The sequence below is a fragment of the Pezoporus occidentalis genome, unplaced genomic scaffold (genome assembly GCF_034315485.1).
Source record: "Pezoporus occidentalis ecotype Australia unplaced genomic scaffold, CSIRO_AGI_Poc_V1 ctg383, whole genome shotgun sequence".
Taxonomy (NCBI): Eukaryota; Metazoa; Chordata; class Aves; order Psittaciformes; family Psittacidae; genus Pezoporus; species Pezoporus occidentalis.
Window position 1 is genome coordinate 3637 of NW_026915706.1, and position 12868 is coordinate 16504.

General features: G+C 37.4%; 1 protein-coding gene across 7 annotated transcripts in view; it reads right to left on the reverse strand.

Moving 5' to 3' along the window:
• Window positions 1-290: 290 nt before the first annotated feature.
• The window catches only part of LOC134170596 (potassium channel subfamily T member 2), a 131172-nt gene continuing 118594 nt past the window's right edge, over window positions 291-12868 (reverse strand). For 3 of the 7 annotated variants that reach the window (XM_062632110.1, XM_062632111.1, XM_062632107.1), the window contains 6 exons: window positions 11766-11849; window positions 10278-10406; window positions 7517-7537; window positions 3660-3960; window positions 3265-3349; window positions 291-785 (listed from right to left, as the gene is read on the reverse strand). In XM_062632110.1, the coding sequence (XP_062488094.1) occupies window positions 674-785; window positions 3265-3349; window positions 3660-3960; window positions 7517-7537; window positions 10278-10406; window positions 11766-11849 (732 nt within the window). In that variant the 3' untranslated portion in view covers window positions 291-673. The other 4 variants (XM_062632114.1, XM_062632113.1, XM_062632108.1 and 1 more) reach the window with 2 other exon arrangements.

Here is a 12868-nt window from a genome sequence, read left to right on the forward strand (position 1 = left end):
ACAGGGACATTTCTCCAGGTGGGCTCCTGAGCTAATCTTCCAGTGGGTATGCCTTAGATATTAACCTCTAGGGTATGATTAGGCTGTGTTATTCAGTCTGGTCTGTGTAAACCCAGAGAACTAACACTGAAGTCCTGGAAGTTAAAATGCGACTGCAACTAGCCTGTTCTGATATAAACAGGTGACAGGCTGAGGCTGAAAATTTGATTTCAAAGTCTGGATTCTTGACACACAAAGCCTCATTGGCAGCTTTAGGTCTTAACATAGTTTCTGCTACAAATTATGCTTGGTTGATGGACATCAGATAATCTTTACTGATGTAGGTCAGAAGCTTAGTCACTGACATGCTGTCACCCTGATAAATATGCTTAGAAGCATCTAAGCAAAACACATGATGGAATCTGTCACTTCTCAAATACTTTGTTCATACTGGTTAAATAGCAACAGGTGTCATAATTCTGTTAAGATGACGAAGTTCAACCACCATATTGAATAGGCCACAAGCCTGACAGTCCTTTAAATCAGAGTTTCTAGACCACGTATTTCTAAATTTGGTCACACACTGTTATTTTGTTTCCAAAATCTGAATAAAATGTATCACTCAGTTTTCAAAATGGTGAGTGGAAACAGCACGTGTATAAAATTATCTCTTAATTTTATGATGAGTCACATATCAAAGTTGTGTCTCCTCCCTGGTGTCTTGTCCCACAGTGTTGCAGAAGCTGTCTTTTCGGCTGGGTGCGGTATTTGGAACATAAGCCAATGGATCAGGTCGGATCAAGTATCTATAGAAAGAAATTACAATTTTTATTAAAAAGAATTGATGTGAGCAAGAATATATTAAGTGCAAACAGTTGTAAAGGTGAAAAGATCTCAGGAAGACATAAAGGCTTACTTTGAAGGTGCTTAGTCTAGTTCTTGTTGGGTAACTTGGACACTTGGGTAACTCCGCCTGCTTTAGAGGCTAATAATAGAGCTTTTCATGTTTTGCTTGCCTAGACATCGTATGTACGTACTAGGCACACCTAAACCTTAATTTTGACTGACAGCTCCTTTGCCAGTAATTCTGTATTTCTTTATGCATTTCCTTTACTCCTTCAAGAAGGCACAAGCAGTCTACAGAGCTATTTCTCAAATTATTTTGTGAGAAAACAATGGATAATTCTTGTCACCCTGCCCAACAAATAAAGAGCCTGATGTTGATAATCTTGGTAAAAGCTGACAGTCTGTAGACAGACTCTTCAGAATAACAATTTCTAGTAGATTTGAATACTTGAGGAAAGTGACTCATGAGTTTGAATACAAGTTTGAGATGTTTAAAAGAACTGCTTTTCTTGGGTAAAGGATTTAAGAGCTTCCCATTAATTTATAAGTGTAAATTTGTCACTGTTTTGACAGCTATCTCAAGTGATAAACTATCTGATCTGAGATGGCTTTAGGTGTTAGCACTGCAGTAGCTTTGTGGATTAATCCCAGCATTTTATTAATCCTTGCATATCTTGTAACTTTCCCCCCACAAAATGAAATTGCAGAAAAAACAAGTATAAAAGAATCCTTTCTCTCATAACTTCATGCCACATTTCTGTCCATCTCCTCGTCAACCAAATGAAAATGCTTGAAATGCTCTCCGAAGAGAGGCTGCTTGCATGCAGTGTGGTGCTTCTAAAGATTTCCTGCGTGACTTTGCAGTGGCTCTGAAGAAAGTTTCTTGTTCTACGGGCTATGAACTTCTACCATTCTGTATAATGAATATGTTTTGCCCCAGACTTAATAAAAAGCCCCCAAAAATTCTTCAATAAAATGTGAAATAGGAAATCCCGATTAACTGAACTAACATTTTCTGTAAGTGTATGAGCAATCACTGCCATACGTTCTCCAGAACTGCTGTATGTTTTCATCTCACCTAGTAACAGACTGTTCCTGGCTCCTCAAAGCATGGGCTTCTGAGTCTGTGGCACATTGCCTTTATGGTGGATACTCAGGAGAATCGCCTTATCTCCAGGATTTGGAAACACCACCTGCTGCTGTTACTTTATTGATGTTCTTCCTTCTGTCAGGGCTAAAATAGCATAGCAGTGTTTTCTCTATCTTACAGAATTTGTTGCTACACGTAGCCTGAACTTATTTGTGTAAGAAAACTGTGGATGTAAATAGGGGATTAAAAAACTCTATTCAATCTGATGTTTATATTTACTCCAGAACAATCTATATTTTTTTTGCTGATCCAGGCAATGAAACTGATGAGCAGTGAAAGAGTCTGCCCTATTCTGTTCATTAAATACAAATGAAGTATGTTTAAACACATGCTTATCTTGCTTGATTTTTTTGGTTTTGGTTTGGTTTTTTTAGGAATAGGTTTTCTTAGATTTGGAGGGAAAAATTCAGGTTTCCCTTAAGTAAAAATAAAAGTTAACAAGATTTGTATAGTGATAAACATTGACAAAGCTGTAAGAAGCCTAAATGTACTATACACAACTGCTAGTGTGTTGAGGGTTTATAATTGGCCTGATGACAGATCCCAAATTTCAGTGGTCATCTTCCTCCCTTAGGCATGCCTAGGGTACTGCATAAGCAATTCCTATGTGTGATCTTTGTGTGTTACTGCAGAGAGCTGAAATCTGGAGCTCCTAATTGCAAATCTTGGAACTGAAACTGCAGCTCTGAACTTGATGTTTTTATAGGGCATCAACCACACCAACAGCAGAGCAATTATGTTAATCTCCAGGAAAAAAACCCCAAACAAAAAATGTCAAAGGAACAAAGAGCTTGTAGTGCATTTTTTGTTGTGCCTGATTTTGGTTTGATTTGGTTTTGTGGTGTTTTTTTTTTGCTTTTAAAAAAGGGGAGTGCTAATGCTACCAATGGAATGTATTAATTCTGGAATGAAAGAGAACAAGGAGTACTACTGCAAGATCCATTTGCAAGTACTAAACTCTGATACAGACAAAGAACATCACGCTCTGCTGAGTCCAAATGTCAACTGTCAAATTTGATTATTTTTGAAAATACACAGAGTAAGATGAGGATGACAGAATATGTAGGTAAGAGCATTACTAATATATGTATTAAATATGTATTTTAAATATACACATGTGTATAGTGACATTTCTATTTAAATAGACAAGTATTAATCTTTATTTTTTTTCAGGTGTATAGGAAAGTTTGGGCTTCTTTTCCAGCAGAAAGATAATGAAATGAATTCAGACAGGAAGTGCAAATGACAAATTCTGCAGGTCTTGTGACTTTTGTTGTGCTTTAACTTACACTATATCATTCAGCTCTAATCTCGTATCTGGAGAAGGATTGATCAGGATGTAAGAGAGGGTATTCTCATGATCATTCATTTCATCTAGAGGCAAAAAAAAGACCAAATTAAGTATATTTAAAAACAAACTTTTCAGAGTTTTCTGTCTGAAAATAGAACTGGTTTAAAATACTTCAAGTTTCTTCCAGGGAAAAAACAAAGCAAAAAAAAAACCCCAACTTCCTCTCCCCCCCTCAGGTCCAACCAATAAAAACATTATCATAAACTTTTCTATTTGTGTTTATGGCATCCTCAGTTCTTAAAAATCAGCTCATCTTGCAAAATATTGATTTTTTTTTTATTTTTTATTTTTTATTTTTAAGGTTATTGATTTAAAGTATTATAGTAACCATACCATAACCTGCTGGGGAAAGGCCCAGATGCTTCATTCTGTTTTTCACTAGTTCAGCAAGCTCCTGTCTTTCTGATCTCCTGTAAAGGTTCATTCGCTGCTGGTTTATCTTCTCAGCTGTTTTGCCGGAGTGTCTTGGTACTCTTCTGCTCAGTCGCCGGGCCCACTGCATGCTTTTTCGTCGTAACAAGGGGTGATCAGACTGATCACTAGATGTTGAGTTACGATGGTTATTACGATAACTAATTTGTTCTTTGGTGTCTTTAGTGTCTTCCCATTCTTCCACGCTGATAGAGATTTGAGACTTGAAAGGAGAGATTAAGGGCTTTGAAAAATAGAAACTGATCAAGATGTTCACTTCTTTTTTCAACAGTGCAGCTGAACATGTGTTTTGGTTTCAGTGGAGCTGAGGAGATTCAGCTGTTTGTACTTAGAAAGTGTTCCTGAATTGGGCACCCTTCCCTAGACTTTGACTTACGTACAAAGCCCACTGATGATACAAACACACTTCTCAAGCGCGAAAGCAGATACTTGTTACTTAGTGCCTGATTCCATTTTGACTCTAGACCAACTTTAGCCTTTTCATATTGCCTTTCCTGAATCTAGGAATATGTTCTGAATTAATTCTGTGCTTATTTCCAAGTCTGCATATTTTTAGAAATTCAAGTTCTGTAACTTCTTTTTGGATTTATGGTGTGGATTCAGTAAGTAATGGTTTGATTGTGGCTGTGCTGTTTTGAGTATTCTTTTAAGACCATAGGTGGAACATACCTATTAGCTGTTTCTCGAATTCCCAGGCATTTTCTACCTTCCAGCAGGTAATATTCAGAAGGCCTTTGTGTCAGAAAGTAGGGCTGTATGCAGTAGTGTTCAGTGTGACTCAGGATTCCTCTTGCAAAAGAGGTAATTAATTCCTAACTTAAAGCATAATTATGTTTTCTTTTTTTCACTCATAGAGTAACAAAAAGCAGCAGATTTCAAAGCCAAAATCTAGCCCTTTGTTGCTGTCTTCATGCCATCCAATTAGTGCCTGTAGTATACACATATAGCAGTACTGAAATATCTCCAGTAGATAGGCTATATATGCAGTTCTAACATACAAAATGATTATAGGGAATATATATAATCAAACACGTCAAAAGCTATCTTCAAAATTCTTTTAATGCCTATTTTATATTTAACTCATTCTTCTAGCTTCTAGTTTCAAAACTACTTTCTTAGAATCCTGAGTTATTGCCCTGATATTTGAAACATGTCTTTTATTGACATTGAAAGAGTGAAGCCCTTACTGGTATCAGCACAGCCGTGTTATCAGGTTACTGAGGACTGATTTCAGTACGCTGAATGCTTAAAATAAGTAAATGAAATATAAACCAGAGATGACTTAAAGTGGAACTGGCTCAGTTTGTATAAATCCCCAAGAAGAAAAAGACTTCACAGTAAGCTGGAAGTAATGAGTATAAAGCAAACCTAGCTGAAGTGCTAGAGGTTCTAAAGGTCTTCTTCCATTAACACAAAATCTGAAAGCAATGTTGTGTTGAATATAACCTTTCTTTAAGAGGCTCACCATCCTGTCCCACACAGGATCTGTAAAGTTCCTGGAGTCCATAAGATAGTATTTGATATGAGTAAGTTTGACAATGTAAGAAACATACTATTTTTTCCCTTTGCACAGACGGTCTTTTATCTGTGTAAAAGAAACCCAAACAAACTACAAACCAATCAAAACCAACAATTAAAAAGAACACTAAAGATACTTATGTTGTAGCAACATCTTGAATATCCTAAACTGGAATCTTGCAATAAACCTTATGCAAAGACCTGCTAATTTACTGAGCTCTTCAGCTTAGTCTGCAATAGAAAGGCTTGTTTGGTGTTGGGTTTTGTCAGGTTTTTTTGGTTGGTTGGTTAGTTATTTGTTCATGTTGGGGTGTTTTGTGGTCTGGGTTGCTTCCTTTGTTTATTTGATTGGGTTTTTGGGGGTTTTCTTTTGTTGGTTTGTCATTTGTTTTTGTTTTTTTTTACTAGACTTGAAGTTGTGTTACTGACTCAGCTGATACTGTATTGGGAGGGCTTAGGAGAGAACGCTGAACCCCTGTGTACAGGAATGCTACTTGATTTTGTTGTTTGTGATTTTAAATTGAAATTTTGGGTTTGCATGTATTTTACAGTAAGGATTGAGGTAGGCAAAGTACATTCCATGTGATAAGGTGCAATTATAGTGTATTTGGCATGAATAAATCTGACACAAACTGAGTATAAATGATGGTCTTTGCCTTTCTTCCTGAAAGCATTGTAGCTTTCCTTGTCCAGCCCTTGATAAAACAGCCACCTGGGCTTGCTGCCAGTAATTCTGGAGAGGCAGAGACCAATCAAACCAATTATTACATGAGGGTAAGTTACATTTTTCTGAGCCAGAAATTAATCAGGAGATGCCAAGTAAAAGAATGAGTATTTTGATTTTGTGAGTGTAAATTCTTAGCTTGAACTTTTGAAACACTGGGACAGATGAGTCAAAACTATAAGTTAAGGTGATAAATATTTACTTAGGTGATAATTCAGTTTTTGTGGTGCCTCTTGAGAAAGATGTGCAGAATGGCTCTTCACTGTACGCAGGAGAAAAATAAACCCTTTAAGACAAGGCAAAACCACAGAAACCCAAACCCTCTTTCAAAGGCAGCACAAAAGCGTGGCTGCTAGTGACAGCTGTTCAATACACAGAAGATAAAAACCCAGTGCAGAGAGCTTTTGTTTCCCGCTCTGGTTTAATCAGTCTCAAACTTTCTTTAAAAGTACTTCTGTAACTATTGTTAATTTGTTTTGAGGTTTGGTTGGTTGAATTTCTTTTCATTTGAATTTTTTTTTGCATAGCTTGTAAACCTGTGCATGCGAAGCATAATCAATGATCCAGTGTCATTACTATTACGCAGTAGTAATTGGTCATCTTCTGTTTTATGAAGTGTACTTATATTTTTCGTGATTCCTCAGAACAGAAACGTGGTAAACTCTCTGAAAAATACCTAGGTGTATGATGGTAACAGCACTACAATGGCAAACATCGGTCAGTTTGTTGGATCTTTGTTCCCTTGCCTTGCTGCTTCCTGGGAGCTATGTGTGTAAAATGTGAAGCACTTTTAATGTGCAGATCTGTCTGATCTGTTCTGAAGTAATGTCTTATTTTTTTTTTATTTTTTTTTTAGCTGCAAGTTGTATGTTGAAGTAACCTCACTGTTCCATATACCAATAGCCCTTGATTGCAACTAGGGTTCCAGGAATGCTCTTCTGCTTATATGGGGGTTATCTTTTGGGTTTGTGATGAGCATGGTGTTGATACCAGGGGTGTTTCAGTTATTGCTGAGCAGTGCTTACACAGTGTCAAGGCCTTTTCTGCTTTTCACAGTGCCCTGCCAATTGAATAGGCTGGGGGTACACAAGCAGCTGCAAAGTAGACACGGCTAAGGCAGCTGACCCCAACTGTCCAAAGGGATATTCTATACCATATGGCACTGTATTCAGCAGTAAAAGCTGAGGGGAGATGAAGAAATGGAGGGACTTGAGGAGTTATGGTATTTGTTTTCCCCAGTAGGTGTGGTGGAGCTCTGCCTTCCCCAAGATGGCTGAACACCTGCCTGATGATGGGAATGAGTGAATCCTTTACTTTGCTTTCCTTGTACATGCAGCTTTTTCTCTACAGGTTCAATTGTCTTTTATTTCAACCACCAAGTTGTCTCACTTTTAAAGTTCTGTTCTCTCCCTTACGCTACTGTGGGGGGAATGAGTAAGCAGCTGCGTGATGCTTGCTGCCTACTGGGCTTAAGCCACAACACCCAGAAACAGGCAGACAATAAGAAAATACTTACTTGTGAAGCCATTTCTCGTGACTGACAAAGAAAGGGGGGAAAAGAAAAGAGAAGACAATTTAAGTAGAAGTGAATCTAAAGAAACAAACATGGACTGTTTAACAGGAACCATAGTAAACTAGCTATGCAGGTAATAATCTGTCAGAGTCAAGTGAGGGCTTCTTGTTGCACAGTATAAAAAGGGAGTGGAGGAAATCGTATATGTAGAAATATTAATATTGGCAAATCTTGTTCTTGTGACCTGAATTAACCCTTAACTGATAACTTCCATGTGTCAGCAATACAAACTAAGTTTTGTATGTCTCTTTAAACTCAAATTGATAAGTGTACTGGAGGTCCTCTGAGTTAGAAACCTTCAAATTATGGTTGTAAGTTCATAATTAATATAGCAATTTACATTTCTCTAACCTCCATTTTAAAGATCTAATCCAACAATGTTTTAAAGTTGTTTTTGGCTTAATATATCAAAAAAGCTAAGTGCTCGCCCATGCTTATTTTTTCTTTTGGTTTTTAGAGAAATTAGTCAAAAAATCCTTTAACTTCATAAGAAACACTTTGTAGAAGGGTTACAGCTTTCATCATCTCTGCATTTGTAGGTATCTACCCGTAAAGACCACAGCAGCAGAGCTTAATGTTGCTCTTCTGTATTCTGGGAAAAATCAAAGGTTAAGGAAGATTTCCCCTGCCCCTTTCTAAAGGGGGAAGGGTTTAAAAAATGTTCACCCGCTGAACAACAGACTGCTGAAGTATTTAAGTGTGACAATACCATTGCGGGTCTGCGTTCAGAGCTTTTTATAGAGAGTAACAAATGCTTTTGCTTAACTTAATAAAGACATTGCCATTCATCTACACTAGTCTGGTGTGACAATTTAAAAACTTTAAGCAGTTTAATAACTAGATTTCCCTGTCCCCCTTCCCCTTCTTCCTCTACCTGATTTAACTCAAATTCTTCATGAGTGTACCTGTGAAAGCTGATAGGAAATAACAGAACTCCTCTACCTTTTGGACAGTGGCTTCTAGGCTTGTTTCAGTGCCTCAATGTTCTAAGAAATTGCTATTTTGTAAAAGATAATAACTACCTTAAACAAAATCTGGGCCCTGTCTGATCAAGTAATCAAGCACCTGAGCAGCTGCATGTGCACAGGCTCCAGGGGTTCTAGTGTTATGGTACAATTGTGAGTTTAGTATTAAGTGACTAATGATCACAAACCTGTTTTCAGAAAAAGATTTGAAATATCATTAATTTATTAGCTAATCTTGCTTCAGAAGACCCGAGTGTGTGTGCTTACCTGCCAGCCCTCTGCCAAAAACCCGGAGTGTGTTTTGATGGGTATTACTCTGACAGTTACCCCTCCCTGCACAGCTGCTGTCTGTATGTTTGAAACATGTGGACAAGCAGAAAGGAGAAAAACAGGCCACCTGAATGAGCTCTTCACAATATATTGCATGCTCATAGTTCAAATTTCTTGATTCTCTTTTTTTGGACCTCAAGTCAAATAGCCAGCTGTGAATGTGGGATAAAGCATCACCATGAATTTTACCTTGCTTACCCTTATTTAATGAATTATTAAAATCTGGCATGTCCTCTTTTTTGTTGAAAGCTATGACGGACCTTTTTTTTCCATACTGAGAGTACTGAGAGTATGTTGCCTATGTTCTTCTCCAAGGAATGATTTTGATGAATGATGTTAATGCTGCTATACTGATAAAAAAGTAAAATCAGCTGACATTGTTGCAGTGGCACAGCCCACTGGCTAAGCTGTAACAGCCTGGTGTAAAGGTATTGGTGGTCCACAGAGAGAGAGGAGCTACTGAATGTGGTTGAATCTTTCACAGCTTTTTGTAGCTCTCATTTAAAAATTAACTTTAACTGAATTTTAACTGCGTACTTCCTTCAAGTTAAATATTGCCATTAGGCATTACATGGCTCAATGTTCTTCTGAAATATGGAAGAGAAAATGCAAGGTGTCTGTGTTGGAAACCAGTAAACTATATCTGAGCATTGCAGAAGAAAGAGGAAAGTTGTTGTTCACAGCTGCATTTTAGAGCTGTGTTTGAGAACAGTTTCATGAGATGGCAGTACTAATCATCATGTAAAAAAGTGGTTTATACATGACAGAAATCAAAACCACACAAAGTATGCTAAATAGTAAAAAGTGGTTTTGTCATTATGTATAGGGAGAAATGTATATGTTTAGATGGCAGATGCTTAAATACATATATATAAAAAATTACTGCTGTTTCACAGCTAAATTTAGGAAATCCCACAATACATTGAATAACACTAATTTTCTTGTTGCTCATTTCTAACTAGAAATTCACGTGAACACTGAAATGCCAGCTGTTTTGAGAGAAGTGTTGATAGTCCTGCGAAACCTGATACAGGACCTGCTGTGGATACTGCTGTTAGTCACTGCATGCAGGTTCAAACTAGAACTATCCTAGCCTGTCCTATCTGCACCTGAGCTACCCCTCGTTTCCAATCAGTCAGCTCTCTATGAGTGAGGAATGAAAGTCAGTATGTAGATTCTAGACTGCTCTGGGTATTCATGAAGTTTGGGGCTAAATGTGAGCCCTGAATTCATGTAGCCATATACATGTCAGCAGCAGGAAACCCTCAGTGGGTTATCAGAATTCTGTGCATTTGCAGATAGGATATTCACAATGTTCTTTAAATAAATGGTTTCCATTCTCATGAGGACCAAAGAATGTTGTATAATCTGTAATCAAATCCAAAGAAAAGTATAGTAAACTGACATACCTCGGATGTTGTAAGCTTTTGGGATTCTGTTCTATAGACTCCAATTGGAATGTCTCCTGTAGAAGAACAAAGTTTCTGATACAGTCTGGCATATGTCCTAATCCATAGATCCTCTTCTGTGATCTTCATCTGAACAAATAATGATAGGAAGGACTTTTGAGGGTTTATCACTTACTCTGTATACTGCTCTTGGGAAAAAAAAATCACAACTAAACATGAGCTGATAATGACTGTATTGCACTGTTGCTCCACAAAGAATCTGGAGCTTCTGTTGAGTCTGTAGACACTGGTTGTTTGTTTGTTTTTTTTGTTTTCTCCCTGTTTGGGAGACATTGCACTGCGAATGGTTCAGTCTTATGAAATTACTTCTGTTCTTGTTTTAAAATTACTTAAAAACTTTTATGGCAAACTTCATTCAGTGTTCACATCTGACTAAACTCTAAAAGAATGAACTAAAATATTGACAGCAGTAAGAAACATCTGATGGACAGACTGAAGACCACTTAAGTATTATGAACGCAGCCAGATAACTGTTCGCTAGACTGCAGGCTGAATATCTGGAGAAAAGGGAGTTGAAGGGAAATTAATACACTAAGCATAAATGACATATGAAAGTCTAAAATCAATCTTTAGTATTTAATTGCTATTACAATAGCTTTATTTCAGGGTATATGAGTCCCTTTTCAGAGATTCAGCTGTCTTGCATTCACAGTAGCAAAGCTTAAAGATTGACCCACATATCTGTAACTAGCTTTTATTTAAACAACTTTCTTAAACCATCATTGATAACTTCTTTTTAGAGAACAACATCCTGCAATTCTTTGTAGTTCCCCAGAAAGCAGTGGATACATAACCTGTGTTGATCTGTTTGACATCTGGAGTGTGATGGGTGTAGGCAAAACCAGAAAGGTGGGGTTTATTTTTAGTAAAAATGAATTCTTATGGTTTGTGCCTATATGTGTAGAAAACTAGATATAAACTGCATTGACATACATTAATGCTTAAGCCACAACAATGACTTTCGAACTTTGACACTAAAGCCATTTAGTATATATTATTTTAATGTAAATTCCAGTTCTGCCCTTTATTGTCTATGATGGAAATGGGTGTCATGAAATGGCATTGTGTGTCAGTGCTAGCCATGCTGTACAAGATAGGTAATGCTTCCTGCATTTTATATACTTAATTTTTAAAGTTGTTAGCTGAACTGCCTTTCCTCTGTTATTAAAAAGTGCACTTTTCCTGTGCTTTCCTGTCTATCTTATTTTCCTTTGAGCCTTACAGAATATATTGTGTTTTCTTGGGCTTGGGGGTTGTTTTTTGCTATGGAAGTGGCCATTTTCATGTCTTCTCCCCTAGTGAAAAAGGAAACGCATGATCTTTTTTGGACTTTCACAAGAGCAAGTGCTGTACACAAATCCCCAGGTCTTTTACAGACAGTACAGAATCTTCTCTGGTACTCTGTAGTAATTTTTACTAACAACTTACTGAACAAAGAAACCCAGATCCTGGTGTGGTATCAAGTCCCAGAAGTAGTCTTGTGATGGAAATCATATAACCTTTCACAAATGACTGCAAGAGTTTCAACAGGAGAGATGGAAAAGAAAAAAGCTTTAATTAACAGATGAACAGACAACTGTTAGCACCATGTGTGAATTTGGCAGAAATTGTACATCTGTGTTTACAATCAAACTCTATACTTTAAGTAGACAAAGTGACGTTAAGTTTGTACAAAGTATTGTAGAAATAGTTATCCCTTACTTTGTGCTGAACATACGTAAAATAAGTGTTCTTATTTGGTCCTGCATATGCGTGCAATATATGTACAGGATTCAAAGAGACTAATGTATAATAAGGCACCATGAAAGCAAAGGTAGATGTAAGGTCAATGGAAGAAAGGTGTTAGCCTTATTAGGTGTCAAATTATAATAATGAACTCTTCTGTGCAAAAGAGATGCTGTTGCATGTTAGATGGGTCTGTAGCACTGAGTAGTGGGTAATACTAAGGTGAGACTGCTGCTATTTTAATTCAAACAAGTCAATTGCCTTTGCTTTTTTTTTTTTTTTAAGGGTTGATCTGCCTTATCTCAGTTTAGGCTTCTTGTTCTGCTAACAGAAGTGTTTTGCTGATTGGTTAAAAGATGGAAATTAAGCTAAATGCTTATGTTTATCACCTGAATATGGAAGCATCCACAGGCTACCTCTAGGTATAGGCAAAGTGGATAGCCACTTAGTTGAGCAGGCTGCATGGGCCATGCTGCTGTTGCTGCTTATTTTGCGTACCTTGATACTTGAAGGCTAGAGCTGGCGGCTGCTGCTCAGGCATCCCGATGTGCAGAAAGGTAGTCATTCAGGAGTGAGGGCAACATTCTCCTCTCTTTCCACCCTGAAACCAGTTGCTACCTTCATTTGTCATGAGCCTCTTTGTAACCACTGCATATATTTCTTGTTAGGGCCAGAATGTATCACTTTAAGATACAATGGCTCATCAGGACTCATCGATGATACACCTGGACTCATCTAGTTCTCACAAGTGAGACAGCAGGACACAGTGCAGATGCAGATGACTGATAAACCACTCATAAAAGTGA